Source organism: Lissotriton vulgaris, chromosome 6 (assembly GCF_964263255.1).
Source record: "Lissotriton vulgaris chromosome 6, aLisVul1.2, whole genome shotgun sequence".
NCBI lineage: Eukaryota > Metazoa > Chordata > Amphibia > Caudata > Salamandridae > Lissotriton > Lissotriton vulgaris.
In genome coordinates, this window is record NC_141694.1 from 881,457,486 (window position 1) to 881,480,876 (window position 23,391).

The 23,391-nt window shown below is 44.6% G+C and overlaps 1 protein-coding gene across 1 annotated transcript in view; it reads left to right on the forward strand.

Moving 5' to 3' along the window:
* The window catches only part of SYNE1 (spectrin repeat containing nuclear envelope protein 1), a 2,319,318-nt gene that overhangs the window by 1,865,317 nt on the left and 430,610 nt on the right, over positions 1 to 23,391 (forward strand). The window contains exon 123 of the mRNA XM_086926873.1: positions 7,859 to 8,013. Coding sequence (XP_086782999.1) covers positions 7,859 to 8,013 — 155 coding nt within the window. The remainder of the gene's footprint in view (positions 1 to 7,858; positions 8,014 to 23,391) is intronic.

Here is a 23,391-nt window from a genome sequence, read left to right on the forward strand (position 1 = left end):
TCTGTAATTAGCTAACATCTCTACCAGAAAGAGTGTTACTGAAGGTAATAATTTGTTTGTTTATGAATTAAAACTTTAAAAAGAACCATGGAAAATTATGGTTAGTACTAGAATCCATAACTTGCATAATAGTCATGCAAATCATAACTCGCACACCAAATGCAGTGCTCATGACTTGCCCTTCCTCATGAGTTTATATTATCTCATTACCCTTACCACTTTAACAGATGTGAATATACATTTGATACAATTTTTTATCATTGTGTGGCTTAATTATGTGTTTTTGTTTGAATGTATTTTGGATTTTAGTGTTGTTACTTATTGATCAAAATATTGTGGGGACATAAGCATTCCGCTTGGTGTCCAGATTATGGTCTCCACATCTTGTAATGGAGTAGCTTATTTTTTTCCCCGATGTTGTAGCCAGCAAATAAGATTCTTTCCATTTCGTGGATCCGACTCCTAATCTGAGAGCTTGAAATGGCTAAGGAAAGGCTCTTGAGTAGCGGATTTTACAAACCTCCCCAAATTAACAGTACAGATTGTTCTAAAGTTTAACCTCTTCTTTCTCATTCCAAGCAAATTTGTTTGAAAGCCATTGAAATAATTTTCACTAAACCAAGTAAAGGCATTTTTCCTTGATTAAAGTTCAACATTCATGCAAGTTTTGTGTAATTCCATTTGCTATTTTATGTGTATAAAGGTGAAAATTATCCTATGGGAATTACAATGGGAAACTACACCTTTGGCACACGCCACTATTTTTCTTGTTCCCTGCGAAGCTTGCAATCAAGAACCCCAAGTGGATGTACTTTTTGAAAAAAACTGTATTGTGCAGATTCAGGGCATGGTTCTGTTGTTATTAAGTCAACAAAACATGCATTGTCCATGGAATGTCTGACTTAAACATAACTTCTGTATTGAGGTGCTTTTCTTGCCCAAAATGCAGTGGTATTAAAAAACCTATGTTTGAGGCATGTGTGTTGTAGATTCACATGCTTTTCATACTTCTGCCATCTAGTGTTGGGTCCGGATGTATTTAAGTTGTTTTTCTTCAAAGAAGTCTTTCCAGTCACGAGGTAAGGTGACTCCTCCTTTCGGTGATTGTGCGCATGGGCTTCAACTCCATTGTTAGATTTTTTTTCCCGCTATTGGGTTCGGACAAATATTGCTGCTCTCCAGTTGGGAAACCATTCTTTGGGTTCCCCTTGGTGCGCAATCCCCTCTACCCGCGATGGTATTGTTTACATATGCTTTTCCCTATTCTCAACTTATCGAATCACTCAACAGACTCCATATTCAATCAAAAACCTTGTGGGCGGCTGTTGGGCCTAGCTGATTCGGTCCAGCCTTGTGCCAATCGAAAGGACTCCATTCCAATTCTGTCCTCGGTGTCACGCCAAGTACCCTCGCACTGACCTACATCAAGACTTTTTCTGAAGCACAAGGAGAAGGACTGCGACGTTCGTAAGTAATTTCGGTCCAAGAAGACTCTACACGATAGTCGAGAGATGCAGCGCCAAAAAATCCAACACACTCCAGATATCTTTGGGGTAGAATTCGACCAAGAAGAGATCGTAGCGCCCACCGCAGAAGAAGAGGCCCTCTCCATTCCACAGTCCGATACCGAGCACTAGATCGATCTCGAGTCCAAAGATGTGCCTCCAGAAGAGGGTGCAGTGAGTACCGAAGACCCCTAAATCCTCTTCCAAGACTAATAAGGCCATGGAACAAGGTCGGCACAGGGACGATGTTTCCGACGCCCCACCTCTCGGCCCTGCACCGAAACAAACCATCAAGCCTTCCGGCTTGGGACTGAGTCAGCCGAAGATACATTTGGATCCAAAATCATCAGGCTCCAAGGACAAATCTGGTTCAGAGCCGAAACCCTCCGCTTCAAAACATAAACATGCTTTGGAGCCAAAACCTGCCGCTTCGAAACACAAACACTAAAGAAGCTTAAACATTGTAAAGACAAGTCGATTTCAATGCTGAAATCCAAAGACAATGTTCTCGAGGTCTCCAGAACCATTTTTAGACGTTCTTAAGGCCAAATTGGATCACAAACAAAAGAAAATTTATATTAATCCTGATACTGGACATACTTTGGCTAAAAATCCAGCAAAACACAAGCTTTCTGCAGAGGACACTTCTGATAAGATTCCCTTAAAGAAGAGGAAGGACATAGTTACTAGCCCTGTTTATCCTGCCCCACAACCCTCTCCACCATCACCATCTTCTCCACAATTAATAATTGAAAATCAATTACTCATAACACCTCAGGGATCACCACATACAGATCCAGATGTGGATTAAGGTGATGATGAAACTCATTTTCCTGTAGACCCATGGAATTATTACACCATTGACCCTCCAGCAGACAATGAGCCAGACCTTTATCTTGCTAAACCATTACCAACAGATGACAAAATAGCTAATCAACAGCTCATTGCCAGAGCAGCAGAATATCATGGGGTACCATTACATAAAGAAACATTAGAAGAGGACTTTTGGTTTGAAACACTTGAGTCCACACATAGGTCAAGTCAAACACTCCCTATGCTTAAAGGTATGCTAAGACATGAAGATGATATCTTTAAAGACCATGTCAGAGCGCGTATTTTAACTCCAAAGGTAGGTAAAAAATATATATACCATCAGATCCTGTGTTTACCAAGAGTCAATTACCTCTTGACTCCCTAGCAGTGTCCAATGCTCGCAAAAGAGCTAACTTGCAGACCTCTGGGGATGCACCTCCCCAGATAAAGAATCCAAACTTATAGATGCCTGTGGAAAATGAGCACCTGGTCATGCTGCTAACCACTGGCGCATCACAATCACGCAGGGCTTGCTAGCTAGGTTTGACAGGGCACTCTGGGTTGAGATGGAGCAACTGCTCCAATATCTCCCAGACGAACACAAAAATAAGGCACAGCAGTTAGTTGAAAAGGGGAAGCTCATCTCTAACTCCTCAATAAGATATGCTTTAGACGCAGCTGACACTGCAGCTAGGGAGATAAGTACCAGCATTCTCCTTAGAAGGCATGAATGACTTAGGATCAGGGTTTAAGCCTGCGGTTCAACAGACCATTTTCAACCCCCCTTGACAAAAAACACCGCTTTGGTCCTGCAGTCGACCAATCCATAGAAGAAATGAAAAAGGATACTTAAGTGGCAAAATACATGGGAGCGCACCAGTCTCCATCCAATAGAGGCTCCTTTCGCTGCTCATTTTACAGAGCAGGGTCCAACATAACCTCCTCAGACCTAAATGCTTCCCCCGATCACTTAACACCTGTCAGGGGAAGACTTCAACAGTTTCTCCCCATTTGGCAATCAATAACAACCGACAATGGGTGCTAGACCTTATCCAACATGGTTTTTGCCTGGAGCTCACCTCCAATCCACCAAATATTCCACGTCGCGTTCTCAAATTATCATCAGACCATTTGCAGTTACTCAAACAGGAGGTGCAATCTCTCTTACAAAAGGGAGCCAAAGAACCAGTGCCATTTCAGCACCAAAGTTAAGGGGTTTACTCTCGTAATTTCTGATTCCAAAAAAGGACGGTTCCTTAAGACTAATTTTGGATCTCAGAGAATTAAACCACTGCATACTGTCAGTACATTTCCATATGGTAACTCTTCAACAGGTTCTTCCTCTCTTACAGCAAGGCAATTTTATATCCTCACTGGACTTAAAAGACGCATATTTTAACATTCCTTTTCACCCAGCTCATCGTACATATCTCAGATTTGTGATAGCAGGCAGGCACTATCAGTTCAAAGTACTTCCATTCGGGGTAACTACTGCTCCCAGGGTATTTAGAAAATGCCTAGCAGTGGTAGCAGCTCATCTCAGAAGACAACATATTCATGTCTTCCCCTATCTAGACAACTGGCTCATCAAAGCCAGTACACACCAAAAGTGTCTTCAAAACACTCAGACCACACCACACCTACTTCACCAACTGGGTTTCCCGATCAACATTCAAAAGTCTCAACTACAGTCTGCAGATACAATGCTATCTAGGATCCACTCTCAAAACTCACACGGCTCTAGCCTCCGTGAATGCAGCCACAGTTTCCAATATCCAAACTCTGCTGCAGTTTCAAACCAACCAAACCTTGCCATCCAGGAACTTCATGCGACTACTAGGAATGATGGCTTCATGCACTTAAATAGTACCTCATGCAAGACTACAGATGCATCCATTACAAGAATGCTTAGCACGTCAGTGGAATCAGTCACAGGGTCAACTAACAAATCTATTGTTGGTAGACTGCTGGACCCATCGCTGTCGTGCAACAGCAGACACATCTCTCACCGGCTGGGGTGCACATCTCCATCATTACACAATCCAAGGTCTCTGGGACGACAAACACAAATGTCTCCACATCAACTATCTAGAGCTTCTAGCAGTGTTTCTAGTGTTGAAAGCCTTTCAGTCTATGCAGTAAAATGGAAACAATTTGTTGTTTGCTGTAATAACAACAACATTATACCTCTAGATACTTCTGTTCAGAACATTGTCTGTTACCTTTTACTCTTAAAGCAATGTAGTCTAGCTTATACATCTATTAGGTTGATATCAGTTTTTCACGGAAGGTCCAGGGATCCTGATCCTGGATGATATTGCCCGAGCATGGTTTTAATGGGTGGGGGAAAATGGCTCAAGGGACTGGACCTTTCCAGACTCGTTTATGTAACAATACAGGGAACATTTTAACCATCTACTCCTCCTTAATTTAGCAAGTGTTTTGAGCATCAAAGAAGACTCGCCTTTGAATTCTTGTGGTTTTTTGAGAAAGATTTTTTTTAAATTATTTTTATACTTGTCATGACCAAAATTGTTGGTTACATCCTTGTTATTCCAGAATGTTATTTGGGCAATATTGTAAATACTGCAACTGCCTGCAACAGCCGACATGTGTATCACCCAAGTGGTCAGTAGGCTTTCTCAAGGCTTCTTAATAAGTCAGTGAATCATGGTAGTTTCCTTTAGCGTATTAAATAATGCATCAGTCTTCAAGTAAACATCTCAGATTACCGCGACGTTTGCAATGAGGGATTGACCCAGGACTGCTGTTCCTCTTCAAAGAAATTTCTGCACTTATTAAGTTTGCTTGAAGACCGATGCATTAATTAATTCAATTTTGGTCATGACAAGAATATATAAAAAGAATACAAAAATGTGCTTCCGTCAAGTATTCAAATGCTAATCTTCTTTGATGCTCAAAACACTTGCTAAATTAAGGAGGAGTAGATGCTCAAAATGTTCCCTGTATTATTACATCTATTAGGTTGCACCTTGCATGAGTAGCTGCATATTTGCAAAACAACATCATTTGTCTTTGTTCAAAGTTCCTGTCATCAAAGCATTTATTGAGTGCTTAAAAAGAGTTATTCTACCAAGAATTCCACCGGCACCAGTGTGGAATCTTAATGTTGTACATGCAAGACGTATGGGTCCACTTTATGAACTGCTACTCAAATGTACTTTACAATTTCTCTCTTGGGAGGTTGCATTCCTTATTGCAATTACTTCATTAAGGAGAGTTTTTGATCTGAAGGCATTAACTTTAAATGAACCCTTCTTTCAGCTCCACACAGATAGGGTATTTCTTCACACAAATCCCAGATTCCTTCCCAAAGTGGTTTCAGCTTTCCACATTAACCAATTAGTTGAGTTACCTGTGTTCTTTCCTCAACCTGATTCGGTAGCAGAACAAGCTCTTCATACACTTGATGTCAAAAAAGCTTTATTGTATTATATCAAAAGAACAAAAGATTTTCGTAAAACAAAACAAATGTTTGTTTCATTTACACCACCTCCCAAAGGCAATTCTATTTCTAAATCTGGCAAAAGAACTTTATCTATACCCCCTATAGCACATTCCACGCGCAAAATAGGGGCATCTATGGCCTTTTTAGGTAAAATTTCTATAGCTGGCATTTGTAAAGCAGCAACATGGTCTACACCACACACATTTACTGAACATTATTGTGTGGATGTACTAGCACGCCAATAAGCCAATGTAGGACTTGCAGTGCTAAAAACACTTTTTCAAACAACTGCAACCTCTACCTGTTAGCCACCGCTTTGGGAAAATACTGCTATATAGTCTATGCAAAAAAAGGGGGGGGGGGTCTGCTTAATTAAGACACTCTGTTCATCACCACCCCCTTTTCTGAATCGTTTTTGGCCACTATAGGTGTGGCAGGGTATACTCAGACATGAGTCCCTTGCTCACTGCACCATCAGGATTCAAGCAAGCCGGGCCGACGACGGCTGAAATGCCAGAAACCGGTCCCCGGAAGCTTGTTTCTTTTCTGGTGAAGAATTGGCTTGGTAGTTTAGTCTGCCCTGTTCCCATGATGCACTGGGCCAGGGACAGACTGATTTGCATATAGCCAGGTTCTGAGCTGGGATGGTGCAGTGAGCTAAATAACGGTGATGGATCAAGCCCTGATCTTTGGACTGGGTAAGAGTGGTCTGCTTAATTCAGACACTCTGTTCATCACCACCCCCTTTTCTGAATCATATAGTCTATGCAAAGCATGTGTATCTACAGTACACATGCCTCGAACGGATTAATGCCCACATGCATCATTGAGAATTGCATTCGCAAACGGTGCGAATCGCAATTTTCGGCCGTTTGCGAATGCAATTCTCAAATTTGGGATGCATCATGCTTTTCGCAATTTTAGGAATCACAACAATGTTGCGATATCTAAAATTGCGCTTGCATTTAAGAAATCGCAATTTGAAATTTCTTTAATGCAATGCATTAACATTTTTAATTTGCGAATTCGCAAATAGGAAGGGGTAAATTAGCATGAAGTTGACCTTCATGCTAATTTGCGAAAACTTTCAAAAATGCACAAAAAGGCATTTTTGAAAGTTTCATGTTACACACACACACATGTCCTTGGGACATATGTGTGTGAAACTTGCACTTAAAGTTACATTTCAGGGGTGCAGGGAGGGGTCCTTTGCACCCTTGAAAATGCATTCACAAATTGCGATTCGCAAAATGCTAATCGCAATTTGTGAATGCCTTCCCATTCAGTCCTATGGGCCTCTTGGCCCATAGGAATCAATGGGAAGAGATTCCTTATTTGCGATTCGCAAATTGTGAATCACAATTAAGGAATTTTTTGAAATCGCAAATAAAAGTGCGATTTTGTGATGCATAGCAATTTGCGATTTCTTAATTGCGATTCCTTAATTTTCGCAATTAAGAAATCGCAAATGCTAACTTTGATGCATGTGGCCATATGTTACTTACCCAGTAAGCATCTGTTCATGGCATGTAGAGCTGAAGATTCACATGCACCCACCCACCTCCCAGAGCACCTGTAGTTGTTGCAGTTCCCTTTACTTACGTTATCTACGCATGGACATCGCTTACTACACTCACTTACTCCATTCTCACCCTCTTGTGGGCAAGCAATCTAACAATGGAGTCGATGCCCAGGCACACTATCACCAAAAGAAGGAGTCACCTTACCTTGTGACTGGAAAGAGTTCTTAAAAAAAACAAAAAAACTTGCAAACATCCGGACCCAAAACTAGATGGCAGGCATATGCAAAGCATGTGAATCTACAGCTCTACATACCAAGAACAGATGCTTACTGGAAAAGTAACATAATCCTCTAGACAGAACCATGAAGATTGGAAACGATTTCATGGTTCACTCTGAAATATGGATTTCATCATTATAACAAAAGCACCCAAACCACTCTAAAACTAAATTATGCAGCAAAAAACATGAATTATGTGGCACATTCTCCGGCAGTATTATTTTTATCCATTTGAGTTAGAAAGAAACATATCTACATTATCTTTGGCAGAGGCAGATGTTGAAGTTCAGCAGCATGGCTCCTGACTTGGATCGCCTGAATGAGCTTGGCTACAGGCTGCCGCTGAACGACAAGGAAATAAAACGAATGCAGAACCTCAACAGGCGCTGGTCTATGATCTCCTCCCAGACGACAGAAAGGTTTAGGTAGGTCTTCCTGGTACTTCACAGTATAGTTGTTTGTGTTGGAAATGTTTTGTTTTACTGGCTTCCTCTTAAATTGAATGTGATATGTGTGGGTACAACAACATGCAGGAGGGATGGACTCTGTGAGTGAATGGGGAGGATCATATGGTGTGGTTGTGCGACCTCGCCATGTAATAAACTTACCAATTGCTTTAGCACCAGTAGGTTTGTTTTGTTAAACTTTGATCTCAACCCTGGGTAGCTGTGGCTCTGAGCAGTCAAGATTTATACAAAGGAACAAGACAGGTCGGGGATTCCCTCCTTGGACGTCACCTACCCAGTCGTCTTTAGCCAGACCTCCTTTCGTCTCTCCTATCATCTCTTTCCGCTTCCCCCCTCTATTTATATCTCTACTTCTCCCCTCTCTCAATGTATTGAGACTGAACTTTTTTGTCTGATGCCCGATGGAGCTACCTGGTTTAGCTATAGGGGAGGTGGGCCATGGATTCCCTCCTTGGTCGTCACCTACCCAGTCGGTCTTTAGACAGATTTAATTTCATCTCTCCTTGTTGTCTCTTCCCATATCCTCCCTTTCTCACCTTCCCTGTTCCCTCCCCTCTACGCTCCATTTATTTTGCCCTCCATGTTATTTAATGTTTCTCATTGAGACCTAGCTATTTGGCCAAAGCCCGGTGGAGCTACATGATAGCTATAGAGGAGATGGGTTTTGGGATTTCCCCCTCGACCGTCACCTACCCAGACGGTCTCTGGACAGACTTTCCTTTGTCTTTCTGCCTTATCTCCCTCCGATCCTGTTTTTCTGCGATCCTCTTCCCTCGTCACTTGAGACCGAACTACTTTGTCTCATGCCCGATGGAGCTACGTGGTTTAGCTATAGGGGAGATGGGCCGTGGATTCCCTCCTTGGTCGTTACCTACCCAGTCGGTCTTTAGACAGACTTCCTCTCGTCTCTACGGTTGTCTCTTCCCTTATCCTCACGTTCTCACCTCACCTACCCCCCACTTCCTTTCTCTCTCCTTTCTCTCCTCTCCTAATGTATTGCTGATTGTCTGATGTAATGTTGCAATTGTTGATCTTTTTCTGTTACACTGTTAAACCACATTGTTGCACTTCCTTTCGTCCCTCCTGTCGTCTCCTCCCGCATCCTCCTTCTATTTATATCTCTCCTTCTCCCCTCTCTCAAAGTATTGAGACAGAACTTTTTTGTCTGATGCCCGATGGAGCTTCCTGGTTAAGCTATAGGTGAGATGGGCTGTGGATTCCCTCCTGGGTCCTCACCTACCCAGTCGGTCTTTAGTCGGTCTTTAGACAGACTTTCTTTTCATCTCTCCTTATTGTATCTTCCCTTATCCTCCCTTTCTCACCTCCCCTGCCCCCTCCACTACTTCTTTCTCTCCTCTCTCTCCTCTCCTAATTGTATTGCCTATATTTCTGGGATTTATTGTGTAATTGTTGAACTTTTTCTGTTACATTTTTGATTCTCATGTAAAGCGCTCTGATACCTCCGGGTCTAGCCACCGCTATACAAAACTCTTTGAATAAATAAATAAAATAAATAAAGCAAATAAACAGCACAAAAACAATTGAAGAAGAAATACACAAGACACAAACAAAATCTGACACTAATTAATACAAAGCTTCCGCAATGCAATAGGTCTCACATTTACACAAATTTGAGTTATTGGCATTGTAAATGACAATGCCTTTTATTAATGTTTTGGTTTCTTAAACATAAATTAAAGGCATTGTCATTTAAAATGCAAGTAGCTTAAACTCTCGCAAATGCAAGACTTATTGCATTCCAAATGCTTGAAGGCATTGCTGAGTTTCCCCCTTCTGTCTCCCATGGCCCCTGAAGAGCTCCCCATTTGCTACGAGTTAAATAAACAAGTTGTGGTCACAACTGCGCACCAGAGACCTTCCTGCAGTAAGAGAAACTCATTAAGGAAAATAGTGCTTACATACTAAAGAAGACGTACTGTGTAACAACTGAAGTGAAAGGGCCAGTGATCATGGGAGGTTACAAATGGAGACAAGGCGGTACTCAAGAGGGACTAAAAAGCCTAATAACGAATCAGAAGCCAGCATTTACGAAGGACAATGACTCAAGCCAGTGACAAATATGGGCAGAGAGTGGGCTGAGCTTCAAGTACAAACTCCAATACAGCATGGCTCGCAGAGCAGCGCATGCGCTGCCCAGGCACATGCTAAAAATAGGTCAGATTTTTACATAATTTTTTACACCAACAGGAAAAAATCCACTGGAGTTTTTGGGAGATACAGAATTTACAATGCATGGTAAATCAAAACGTTTTACTTAACCAAGAACAGGCATTGTCAAATTCAACTAATTTGACACTTAGAAACCTTTTGAAGAAACATTTTGTTAAGTTTCAATGTGGTTACTTATAGTCACTTTAGGCAACCAACTCTAGCAGAGACCCGCAACCAACTCTAGCAGAGACCCAGTCAGGTGTCCAGCAAGGTCCACAGAGCCGGTTACCTCTCCAGGAAAACAGACTGCAGTTCAGTTCCAGCATCAGTAGCTCCTTGCCATTGGTCCTGATGCAAGGGATACTGCTGAAAATACTCAAGGATGCTGAAGATGCTGTGTGGTTGAAGTTTTTTTTTTGTAGGGCTACACCTTAGTCCACAAGCATGGTGAGGCGATCCTGGCCACACTGGTCAATGTCCATTCAAGTCCTCTTGTGCATGACAAACGTAGTCACCCAGTACATTGGTTTAGTAGTTTTCTTCTGATGGCAGTAACTTTCCTTCTGGGTGACCTAGCTGCATTATGACAACACTTCTGGGTCTAGGAGACTTTGGGGGAAATGTTTAGCATTGGATCTTGATCCCTTGGGTGCACAGCAGCGAGGAACTGCGATTCAAGAATCCTAAAGGCCAGCTCGCACCATCAGGCTTCTTCAGCTGCTGTAGCCCTGTGCTGAGAACAGGAGGTCAGCAAGTTTATCTTGCTTTGGCTAAGTTAGGGAGTTGACTTCTCCAAGGGCAGGACAAAGCAGACCTAGTCCCTTCTTCTTTGCTAGCCACCAGGGTTCAGAAGGTGCAGTCCAGGTCGGTGTAACCTCTCTTCGTTGGGTTATTGGTGCAAAAGGGCAGTTCTTCTTCGTCCCTCTTCTCCAGTCCCACGAGATCTGAGTTCTTGGTGCCAGAGGTGCATGTTTATTTCCAGATGCCCTCAGGGGAGGTCATGGTCACTAGCGATTGGGCTACCAGATTCCCTCCATTCTGATGACAATTTCATAGATAGTGTGCCATATAGCTATCCAGAGGTCTCTATTTTGTGTATTATGTAATAAGTTGTTTGATACCTTACTGTACCTTACAGTATCAACTTTAGTAGTCCCAGTCAGAGGTTAGCAAGGCTGAGGTGGGGGCTTGTAGCTCTGCACTCGCCAGTACTGCTGCTAGCCGTTTCCAGAGTAAAAACGCAATTGCAGACTTTTACTGCTGAAATATGTAAAAATCCATGTTTCATTTTTTATTAACTCAATACGCTTACTTTAGGGGTGACTTACATACATTAAAATGTAAGGACTTCGTGTTATCATTGCTTTAAATGGCAGAGTCGAGTTAGCTGTTTAAAACTGTCCTTCCAGTCTGCAATGGCAGACTAGGAGCCATGTTTTCCCTTTGTCATATCCATGTGGCACAACCAGTGCTGCAATCCCCAAGGTGACTCTCTAACTTACAGGTCTTAGGTACTCTTGTTACTATATACTAGGGACTTACAGATTATGCCAGTTGGGTGCTAGCTAGTTTAAAATACACTCTTTTAAGGTCAGAGCACGGACACTAAGGTCTGGTTAGCAGGCACTCTCAGAGTTGAAAAAGCTGCAGCATCAGTCCAAAACTTTGGGAATGACCATACAAAAGGAGGCCTTTCATTACAGCCTCTGAATGTGTTACGGACACTGCAAGCAGAGAGCACTCCAGCTGGTTAGCAGTTGCTGTTGCACAAAAATGAGGGGAAGTTTCACCATGCTGTTAAGTTCACTATATATCCCAGTATGCCACACAGTCACATCATTAGTCCCTCACCCTCAATATAACCACTCTATCAGGGAGAGTTGATTGCATCTACAAAGCACTTCTGTTTAGTAATAATAAATCATCAAAGGCATCTATGATGCTTTGGCTACTTGGGAAAGTAAAGACTATTGAGAAAATAAGCATTGGCAAGGCCAATAAGTCTTATCTTATTGACTCTTTGCCTCTGATCTTTGCTAATACAGGGCAGTATCTAAAAAAACAAAATATGATTTAAAAAAGCACACAACTTTAATAGGCAAATGAAAAAAATTAAAATTGGTTAGTTCAGACGTGCTTTCCTAATTGTGGAGGTCTCAATAGCAACTGGCAGCTTCCAGTGCCTTCAAGAAAAAAGAAAGTAAAATAACATTTAAAAAAGAAGTTGTCGCAAAGGAGAGGGTAGAGCAACCAGCAGTGGATGCGAGGTGGGAGAGAGGGAAAAAACTAATAGGGGAAAATAGGGAGGAAACAACGAGGAGAGGTAGGGAGAGGGGAAGCCACAAGCAGGGGGTGAGGTGAGGAACTAGAAGTGAATGGGAGAGGAGAAACAAGTTAGAGTGGGGATTTAATGGCTCCCTACACCCCCTAACACCTCTAAATCTGGTATTTTGGGGGCCCCGGGCACCAGGAAGTTCGATCCTGTCGACCTAAAAGAAGAAGAACGCCTGAAAAGCCGCAAAAAGCAAGTTTTGGAAGGAGCAACTGACTTCATGTCAACCCTGCCGGCCTCTTAGCTATCGTTAGAGTTGACTCACCCTTTAAGCTGCTGTGCCTCCAAAAGCCTAAGAGGAACAGCACTTCTGCCAAGACTTAGGAACTCCAGTGGAAGAGCGTAGCTGCTTCTCTGCACCCTGTAGGTACCAAAGAAAGGGGAAACATCATTAACAACCCGGAAAATACACTGCGATGCTGTTACAACGACTGCGATGTTACCACGATTTGCCATTACAACGCAAGTCTTTACATTGACTTGTGCTAGATGGCGTGCTAACATTAAAAATAGTGTAGTTTACGATCCCAACACCTTCCCTACTGATAAGTGGACTGGAGTTGGAATAGTAAATTACACTTTTTTAATGTTAGCACGCCACCTAGCGCAAGTCGATGTAAAGTCTTGCGTTGCAAAGGCATAGAGTGGTAACATGCAGTCGTTGTAACGACTGCGATGTAACAGCACGCGTTGTAATAACACGCGTTGTTACATAATACAACCCAAAGAAAGAAGTGTGAGGACTCTGGACCACATAAACCAGACACCGACCAGCACCACTACACTTGTCGCTCCAAGCCTGAGTTAAAGTGGGCCAACAGTGCCAGCGTGGTTCACCAGCCCTCCAGAGAAGAACGCTACCTTGGGTTTGATAGGAGTGGACTCCTCAATGCCGGCTGTAGCCTCTTGTTGCAGCCCCCTGACCGCAGGTGACTCAGCTGTGAAAAACCCGACGCCTCAAGCAACCTCTGCACCCATTGCCCCTGGGCCGAGTGGAAGTCGATCTAAGGTACTTCCAAGTCCCCGAGAGTCAAACTAAGGTACTTCCTAGTCCCCGAGCATCATGAGACCTGAGCCTCCTGTTGGTTCATCCTGACTGGTATCCCAGTCAAAGCCTGAAGCCTCTTTTTGAACAGACTGATCCCCATAGGATTACATTGGGCACTCGGCTGAAAAGCACCCCTGTACCTGGTCACTCCAATGCTTCTTGAGATGACCTGTTGGTGCTGCCTTGGACCTTTTCCCATACTTACAGTAAATCCAGCAGTTTGGTCCCGTAAGTCGCTGTGAAGGGCCCAGATGTAGTACATGTTTTACCCCGTAGGATAACATCGGGCACCCAACGCAGAAAAGCACCTCTGCACCCCACCTCCCTGATGCTCCTGAGGTGGTCTGTTGTTCCTCCCTTGGACCTTGCCCTATACTTACCTTGAGTCCAGGAGACTGGTCCTATAGGCTGCTGTGAAGTACCTGAATGCAGTGTATGTCTTTCCTCCGTAGGATAACATTACCGCTTCATAAATTGCACTGAGTTGACTTTTAAAATCAGTAAAAATGCATAACTGGAAACATATGTACCTGATTTTCAAGATGTTGGTGCCAAAAGTAATATAAAAATTTGAGTTATTTTTATGAATTGGCGTGGATCTCCTTATTGAGTTGTGTTCATCATTTATTGATTGTGTGTGCCCCCTTAAAAGAGTACCTTGGGATTGCTAGAGCAAGCCCCCGTCCACTTATAAGGGAATACCTGGACGCTTTGCACAGTATGCCTCTTTTTGGTATACCAAATAAAGAGCCAGCTCCCTACAGTAGGGACCCCTCCATTTCTCCTGGAGATCCGTAGGTGCCACAGGCTCCATTACCCATACCTTCTGCCCTGATTGGAACTCCACCAGTGCAGTCATTTGGTCATACCTGAGCTGCTGGTGCTCTTGGCATGCCTCGAGGTCTTTGGTTGCTTTAACCATGTACTCCGCCATCCTTGAACATAGGCCTAGCACATAGCACACAATTTCCCCCTTGGGCTCTTTGAGAGGCCTCTCATGGCCTTCCTTCACTAGACATAGTGGTGGGCCCCCTAGAGGGCACAATACATGCTGCAGCCCTTAGGGACCATCGTTATTACTCATTCCCTATGTACCAGGCCGTATTGTAGTTTAGTTCCTATATTCCCAATAGGCTCTGCGCATTGGAATAATATATCCTACAGATTAGACGTAGGACTGATGTCGACTAGGTCTCTATCAAGTATATTAAACTTAATAGTGAGTGCCAGCTAGCTCAGAGGTCACTAGAAACTTTCTCGAATTCACAAGAAGGGATTAGTTTCTGACAACCGCATAAACATGACAACTTTGTTTCCCAAGAATAAGAAATGTATCTCTAGAGTCGCGGAAACAATAGATAAGTATTTCACTCACTCACTTGTGCATGCTTCGTTTCTACAGAGTTGCAGAGAAATAGAGAGACAGGCGTTTTAAAAAAAAGGTTTATTGAACAGTCTTCTTTCACATACAAGAAAAGTGAACTGCTACAATAGTAATGCAGACTGAAAAGTAGATTGCGTACAGCAAGAACAATATTATAAAATAATACTGTAAGAGCATTGTATGGTTCCTAAACCATATAAAAATACATACATAAATAACAATGACTAAAAATACTCAACTGATGCTTCTAAAATACGCCTACCCCAATGTACCTAACCTAAGTCTAGTACGCGGGAAGAAGCAAGTATTGTGTAGCATAGGTTTTTACTTTTCTTTGCCAAGAATCTATCCAAGATTTCTCTAGGTTCTAATCAGCTCCATACCTTAGTTAGAATGAAGGAAGTTTGGTATCTCTGTCTCGGGACTCGATTTCCCAACACCCCACAAGGGGAGCTTGGAAACACTGGAGCTGGATTCTCTGCGAGAGAAAGGCAGTCTCTCGATCAGTGCGTCAGCTGGAGGGTCGGCTTCCTTCGCCACTTGCTGTAGCGAGCTGCGGCGGGCAAGTAGATAGTCAAATTGCTCCGAACCACCATGTCTTGCTAGAGCAAGTGAAGGTATATTTATACCTTGAAGGTGTCTAGGAATACCATAGTTTGATGTAAAGTTGGGCATAATAACATCAGGAAAGAACCCCTAGGGAATAGTCGTTCTTTGCAAAGTGCATAAGTTATTGGACAAATCAATATTCAAGCAAGGGAATGTCCGTTTTTTCAAGAAATCGTTGTGACGTTTGGTACTGGTGGAAGTAGCCATGCCTGTATTTGGCCTGCATGGGCTATGTCTAAATAAGGGCTTGATTTATATGCCTATATTAGGGCAATGTGAATTAGGGCATGAATCGGGAAAATTCACTTGGAGCCTATAACGCCACACAACAGTATCATTTACTAGGGACTTACAGGGATGCTGAAGAACTTGCCCGTTTGGGAACAATTGTACAGTTACCTTGTTTTAGGGAAAGAGTACTAGCACTGGGGCCTGATTTGCAAGAATCCAGTGCACATCAGTAAAAATTGCATCAAATGCCAGGTTAAAAGTAGAGTTACCCATATCAAAAAGGGGTGTTTTCCTATAAGAGTACATACACAAGGGAAGAGACAAACACAAAAAGAGGAAGGCAATCTATTGAACAAGAAAATGTGACAGTCAAGCCATCCAATGGTAACATACAGGTGGTATTGAAGGGTTTGGATAAGCCTACAATAGGCAAAAACAAAACAATAGGTGACATTTGTAAGAAAGTGTCTTCCTTTTGAATGGTGGCCCCCACTTTTTGCTAAACTGCTGATGTACTTTTACTGAGTGTGCACTGGGCTCCTGCCAAACAGGTACCCAGGCCCTATGTTCTTTCCCTAAAATTGCATTGAAAACAAAACCCAAATGCCAATCTTTGGCCCCAGGGCAGTCGTCTGTAAATGATACCACAGGTACCAAGGGCACAGTGGCCAGGGAAGGCCTCTAAGGGCTGCAGCACTTATTGTGCAACCCTTAGAGACCCTATACCTTTACACATACACACTACCTTTGCATGCTGTGTGTTTTGGTGCAGAAGGGAAGAGTCGACATTGCACACATCCTTGTTGCCATGCCTACAACCCACTGCCCTGTACTCCTAAGGTTTCTAAGCCAATTCTTAGACATTGTAAGTGCAGTAATACCATTAAGAGTATATGGTGCTCGGAGGCTGTCTTACAAACACCTCAGTACCATAATTGCTTTACTGAAAACTGGAAAGGTTGGTATTAAACATCTCAGCACATTAAACCACACTACAGCCAGTGTGGGATTTAATAAAAAATGCACACAGAGGGCATCTTAGAGATACCCCCTTAAAAACGACCTAACACTAGTGTCCAGGCTGAGTGGCTGTTCACCAGCTTCCACCACCAGACTTGTTTCTGGACTCCTGGGTCAAGACCCTGCTGCTCTCCGGGGTCTTAAACAACGCACATCCAGGGAGGCGGTGCCAAGCCTCCTCGCCAGGATGGGCAGGGTCCACGAAGGGGAAGCCTCAAAAGCTTTCTGCCTTTGTGATCTTCTCCAGGTCTTTTGCTGCTTCCAGCAAGTGGCCCCCACTGGTTCTGACCCCCACTTTTGGCAATCGAATCGGCAGGAAAACCAAGTGAGGAAGGGAGATGTGCCCACCATTGCCAAACCCACCCCTCAGGTGGGGGAGGCGATGTGAAACACAACTCTCAGTCCCCACCATCTTGCAGATGGGAGACCCAGCCAACCAGAGTGAGGCATATTCCCCCCTCCCACTCGAGGGTGGTATAATAGGGGGCGTACCCACCCCAAGGGAGGGACACGTTGGTCCCAACCTTTTACTTACCTGTAACGCACCTACGTTTAAGATTTAGGAGCACCCCTGAACCATGCCTCCTCAGACAAGAAGTGATCTAGAAAAAAAGAAGAATAAGGACTAAACAGCCATGCTGAAGCTAAGAAGAGGAGGACGCCCACTGACTTGGCCCCAGCCTTACCGGCTTGTCCTAACCTCAAACCTACAGAGGCGAAACTCTGGTGTGTCCTGCAGCCAGTAACCTCAAGAACCATGAGGACCTGCCCTGCCTTCCACAAAAATGACTTTGTCTCCCGTGAACACCGGATTTCTTCACCCACAGACTCTGGCTCCCGCCAAATCTGCGCGTCTGCACCACTCTGCCACTGACGCCCACTGTCCGAGTTCGAGTGGCCCAACACCACGAGGAGGTCTCCCAGGTGATCCTGAGATCTGGTGATCCCTGACCTGCCTCGAATCTCCCAGCGATGCCTGCAGCCTTTTTCTGGAGGGTCCCCCTGACCATGACCGGAGCTGTTAAGGAAAACCCGATGCCTAAAACACCCAAAGTCCCACGGCCTTGGGTGGCCCAACCAACGATGTTCCAGCATCCTTAGACATCCCAACTCACCTTCAGAAGATCTTCATCCCCGAGCCTGCAGTCTTTGTTAAAACGGAGAATCCCCATTGAAATCAACAGGGCACTCGACCCCAAACCAGCACCCTGCACCCAGCCGCCCCTGTGCCGCTGCGGGTGCACTTTGTGTGCTAAACAGGATCCCCCCCTGCCCTGAACCCAACACCATGAGCTTTTGCTCCCAAAACCCAGTGGCCTGCTCATAAGCAGTCACCAACCGGAGGCCCCCTATCCCCCATTAGATAACATTGGACCTCAGCACCCTGCACCCGGCCCTATTGCCGCTGAGGGTGTTTTGAGAGTGCATCCTTCATCCTGGGGGAACTCGTGTACAAACCCCAAAAATTAACCCCAAAGACCGAGTAAATACCATTTAGCTGATAACTTAATTTCTCTCCATAGGAATACATTGACTGTTTTTCCCTGACAATTGCAGTGTGTGGAGTTGAATTGTATGAAATACTGAAAAAAAACAGCTGTACAAAATTGATTTTACCTACCTTTTCTCTAGGAAATGTCCCAGTGTCATATCTATGCATATCACACTGGGTAGCAAAAGTAACTTAAAAAGTAATCTAAAAAATAACTGAAACTAATCTGTAAAATAATTTCGAATCCTTGACTTACCTGTATTTCAAACAACTGCATTTGAACTTATGTTCAATTGTAAACACTGCATAGTACTTTGCAAAGCACATGTTTCACTTACCTGTGCCAGGCTTGGCTTGGTTCCAGAAATAAAATGACTTCATAATATTTTTATACAAACAAAATTGGTCAGAGGTCAGTCTTTGAGTTTGTGACATAATTTGGTGATTGAGTGTGTACAACTAATGCTTACCACTATCCTATGATAAAGCCTTACTGTGCGCCCACAGTACCACAAGTAGAGAGTCAGGTGCTATCTACTTTTACCTTGGCTTACCTTTGGGGTTCCACTGGACTCTGTGCCCACTATACCTCATTTTGGTATAGTATATACAGAGCGAGCTTCCTACAACAGTTAAACCACACAATGATCATTAGCAAAGGTTTTCAGCAGCTGCAACAGTCGAACATTACCTCTTCTCACTATGTGCCTGAAAACTAAGCATTGCGTACAACACTGGGTCGATGGTGGGCTCCACCTTATCTGCAGGAAAGTCTTGCTTAGTCTGGTTACAAAGAAATCTATACTGCTGTGTCCCTAAGTTTATTCATCTGAATGGGGTTTTGTTAATCATTGCAAGCAGTAGTGAAGTCAGCTGAAAGGACTAAGGGGAGGGTGAGCAAGTGGGTGTCCCCTGACAATGTTCTTATATAATGGACTTGACGTGAAGGTTGGTGAAATTTTGGTAGCAGGAGTTCCCTCTGAAGTCCCAGTGGCCCTCTGGATGATGTGCGCAGAAGCTGGTTTTAGGCTATGATGGACAAGATGAGGAGACAACTTTATCCCAGGAGTCTTAGAATGTAGGATGACTAATTGGAGGAAAGAGAAGGTTAGGTTGTTTGCCAGTTCGGAGGAGAAGCAAATGCTAGAAGAGGCAAGCCTTAAATTATCCAAAAGGTTGAGTAAATAATCCTTGAGCCTGAGATAAGCGAATTCCTAAGTGAGAAATCCGGAAAACCAGGAACCTTCCACAAATCTTCTACACTGGAATGATGGATGACTGGTGGATAAAAGGGACATGGCTGGTTGGTAGGGATAAAACAGAATTGCATATTTTGCCCCTTTTATAATTGTGGAATATACTAGACAAGAGTCCAGAATTATATACTCTTACTGGGAGCCATAGTAATGTTTCCTGCCAGCATGATCTGATCTTACTATATCTGAGAAACATCTAGCCACAGGTTCTTTACTTTAGAATCCTCCCCGAAGCGCAAGACTGGAGTCCATATAATCCCCTTGCCAACGTGCTGACGTCAGTTCCTTTTTTTTTCACGCTTGCAACGTGTATCCAGAGCAGTTATGGGACTGTTTCTCGGCCCATCTCCACATTTTGTGATAGAAACAGTGTGCTTTTTGCGGTGCCTCCAGGGTTTAAACCCTGTGGTCATAGCATCTGTTTGTCGTGCCTGGGAAACCACCACGACTCAGAGGAGTGTGGTTCCTGTTCCTTTCTTCTTCAGCCGAGGGAATTAAGAAAGCTTTGAATGAAACTTTTGGCTGAGTGATTATCTGAGGCACTGCAGCGCCATCAGCCCCCGTCAAAGTCCAAAGACCGGTTGAGGAGCGTTCAGGTGAGGGGCCATTGAGGGAGACTCTGAAACGCAAACAGTCAAACTTAAGTTAGTTTCTGATGGGCATGGCTTGAAGAGCCACCAGGATGGCCGCTGTTTAGTAAAGTTCCGCTTTGATCCCCTTCTTTCCAACGGCCATTTGCCTCCAGGCTTGCCATCAAGCTTGCACCCCAAGGCCCTGCTAGCCTCTGAGGTGGAGCTCAGCAGCCAAGGTGTCCCAGGGCGTAAAGCCTTCTTCAGAACCTCCACATGCAGTGTGATGCCACGGGTCTCTGTAGGCCATGGCGACGAGACCACCAGCGTGCGGAACGCATGGTGGAGAGGAAGTGCACCTGGGTTCTGGCTGGCAGAGCGGATTGTGGTGAGAGCAGTGATGTGTGGAGGTAAGGTGAGGGGCTTGATGCAGGGACGTCTGCCCGCCAGTCCAAGACCTTGCTGGTGGGAGGCAAGGCTGAACTCTTCTTGGGGCCTTCCCCCATTTCCCCTGATAATTGTGCTGTGTTTGTAAGTGGCACCTCCCCAAGACCTTTGCTGGACTGGTAAAGTTGGCCAGGGGTCGGGTGGTCCCTGCACGACCATACAACTTGTGTAGCTACGGAGGCGCTGCAGCTCTGGACCCCGTGGCTGTGCACAGCCTGGCAGAGGAGAGGGCCTGCCTACCATCCTCTGCAGGGCCGGTGGGGTGGAGTGCGCTGCCGGCTACCTAGGATCACACCCTCAGGTCTGAAACTCCAAGAGGACTAACAAGCAGAGCCGACTGGAAAATGCAGATTCCTCTGATGTGCCGAGGCACCTTGCTGTCGCATTCCTGCATATATTTGAGAGGCTGTGGTGAGCAGCTGCTGATCTGTATTCCTGGCCCGTGGTGGTTCCTTTCTCTGCACTTTTATCTCCCGGGGTCCTGGTGTCGCTTCCCCCTGCTACAGAAAACCCCGCTCTGTTGCTGACCAAGGAGGACTCCTAAACCACTAGATGTGGTGCGGCTGGTGTGGAGGTTACAGTGTCCTATGCCTATAAGACTTGCATTTACCCTGCATGGGGATGCAGATGGACTCAGGCTGCTCCTGACAGCCTGTGGTTGACAGAGAGTTGGCTGCCCGGCCAACTTGCAGGGAAAGTTCTGCTCCCAGTGCCTAGACAGCACCCTTGGCTGCTGCATTCCAGAAGCAGACGGATAATTTCTTCCACAAACATAGACTCTAACCGGACCGCAGCCCTATCATCATCATGGGGAAGGACAGATCGGCGAGACCAGCAACCTTGCAGAACCGTGAAGTACTAAAAATATATATATCGCAGAGCTATACTTACCAATAGCCCATATACCCTATTTACCAATAATAAGTCAGTCGGCAATGGAGAAGGCTCAATCGTTTATTTTGCAAAAGCACCCTATATAGGGGAGCATCTCTCTCGTCCTCACCCTCAAAGGTGCGCAGAGGAGACTGCTGGATCACATTTAAAACAGTGCATATATACTTTCAGCATACCTCATGAAAACCCTGTACATGGCATAGTATCGTTTCCCCTGAACTCAACAGGAAAACCCATATAAGGCACAATTGATTGATTCGAAACTCAGCTCAAACTATTCCGGGAGGGTAGGTCAGTGAAGGTGCCTCCCTTTCGTTCTGGGGCATGGGAGTACAGGCACGGCGCCTGCAAGAATGTGCTCATCCTACAAGAAAGGCAGATGTGACCTTGAGTTTCCTAAGTTAGAGACCAATGGTCCGTTCATAGCCCAGACCGACCTCTCAAGCTTTTTACAAAGAAGCAGGTAACGTGGTTTCCTATCTAATGCAAGTGAGACAGGGAGATGAAACCAACATGGAGTTTGTTCAGTCAGGGCACGATTCTTAATGTATGCATGATTTGAGTGTTTTTACAAGGGCTTTTCTTGATGCAGCATGACAATATATTGGATACATCAGGCCAACATTATATTATTGGATTTATATTCCTTCAACAGTACAATACCGGGTCAGCATGCAGTCAATAAGGAAACGCAGGGGAGGGGGCGAGCGGTAACCTCCCTACCACCCTCCTAGCCACAATTCTCCAAGCGTATACAAACATCCCAAGCAGCTGTTGAAAACAAAATTGGTGACGTGCACACAAACTTGGCATTGCTTCGCCAGGACCTCATAAATACTATGGTATGGTTCACGAAGGCAGAAGCATGAATCTCTCGAGTTGAAGACAAGGTTACTGTTCCGTCAACAGCCTTCTCACCCACACATCAGAACTGCAAAGTCATTCAGAAGAGGGCGAAAACCTCTCTCAACGCAATATTGTGTGTGAGATTGGAATCCTCTGGGGGATCGAACCCCAGCAAGTTGCAGATTTCCTAGAAACATGGATTAAATCCTGGATCCAGCTGATTGTCTCTCCTCCTAGTTCACGTTAGAGCGGGCTCACCGTACTTTGACACCAAAACCTCCCTGGGGCATCTCAAAGGCCTATGTTTGCCCAGATCCTGAATTTCAGAGATAGAGACGCGGTTTTGTGGGAGGCACCAGCCAGGTAAGTACTACACTGCGGGGATGCTAAGGTTCTCATTTTTCCCGTTTACACCCGAGATGTGCGGCAAAGGCGCTGTTACTACCCGGAGGTCATTCAAAAACTCAGGGCAATTGGCCTCCAATATTGCTTCCTGTTTCCGGATAAGCTTCGAGTGATCCATGCCAACAAATCTTATTTCTTTATTGTTAGAACTGGGGGTCTCTAGTTGGCAGAGGTAGGTTCCACTGTCCAAATAGGGACCCTTGCTTCTAGTCAGGGTAAGGAGGATACATTCTTTAGATAACCCCTGCTCACCCCCTTGGTAGCTTAGCACGAGCAGTCAGGCTTATCAAAGGCAATGTGCTAAGTATTTGTACCTCTTACCTTACCTTTTACACTCACAGTAACACAGTGAAAACACCACAAACTGACTCTTTGCTGGCCCATCAGTGCAGCAGGGCAGTCCTTCTTTAGTCTTCCTGGTCAGTTGAGATCTGAGGTCGAGTTGCCCTCTTTATGTTCAGAAAATGCCCCATTGCAGTATGTGCTTGGTAGACAATGAGCTGTCTAGATGGTAGACCCCTTTTTCATGGGTGTGGCACTCACTAGCCCACCCCTGGGGTGTGGCTACTTCAGGTCTACACGCCCCTTGGAAAACCGGTTTGACAGCTGATTTCCTCTCTCTGCTTCCTAT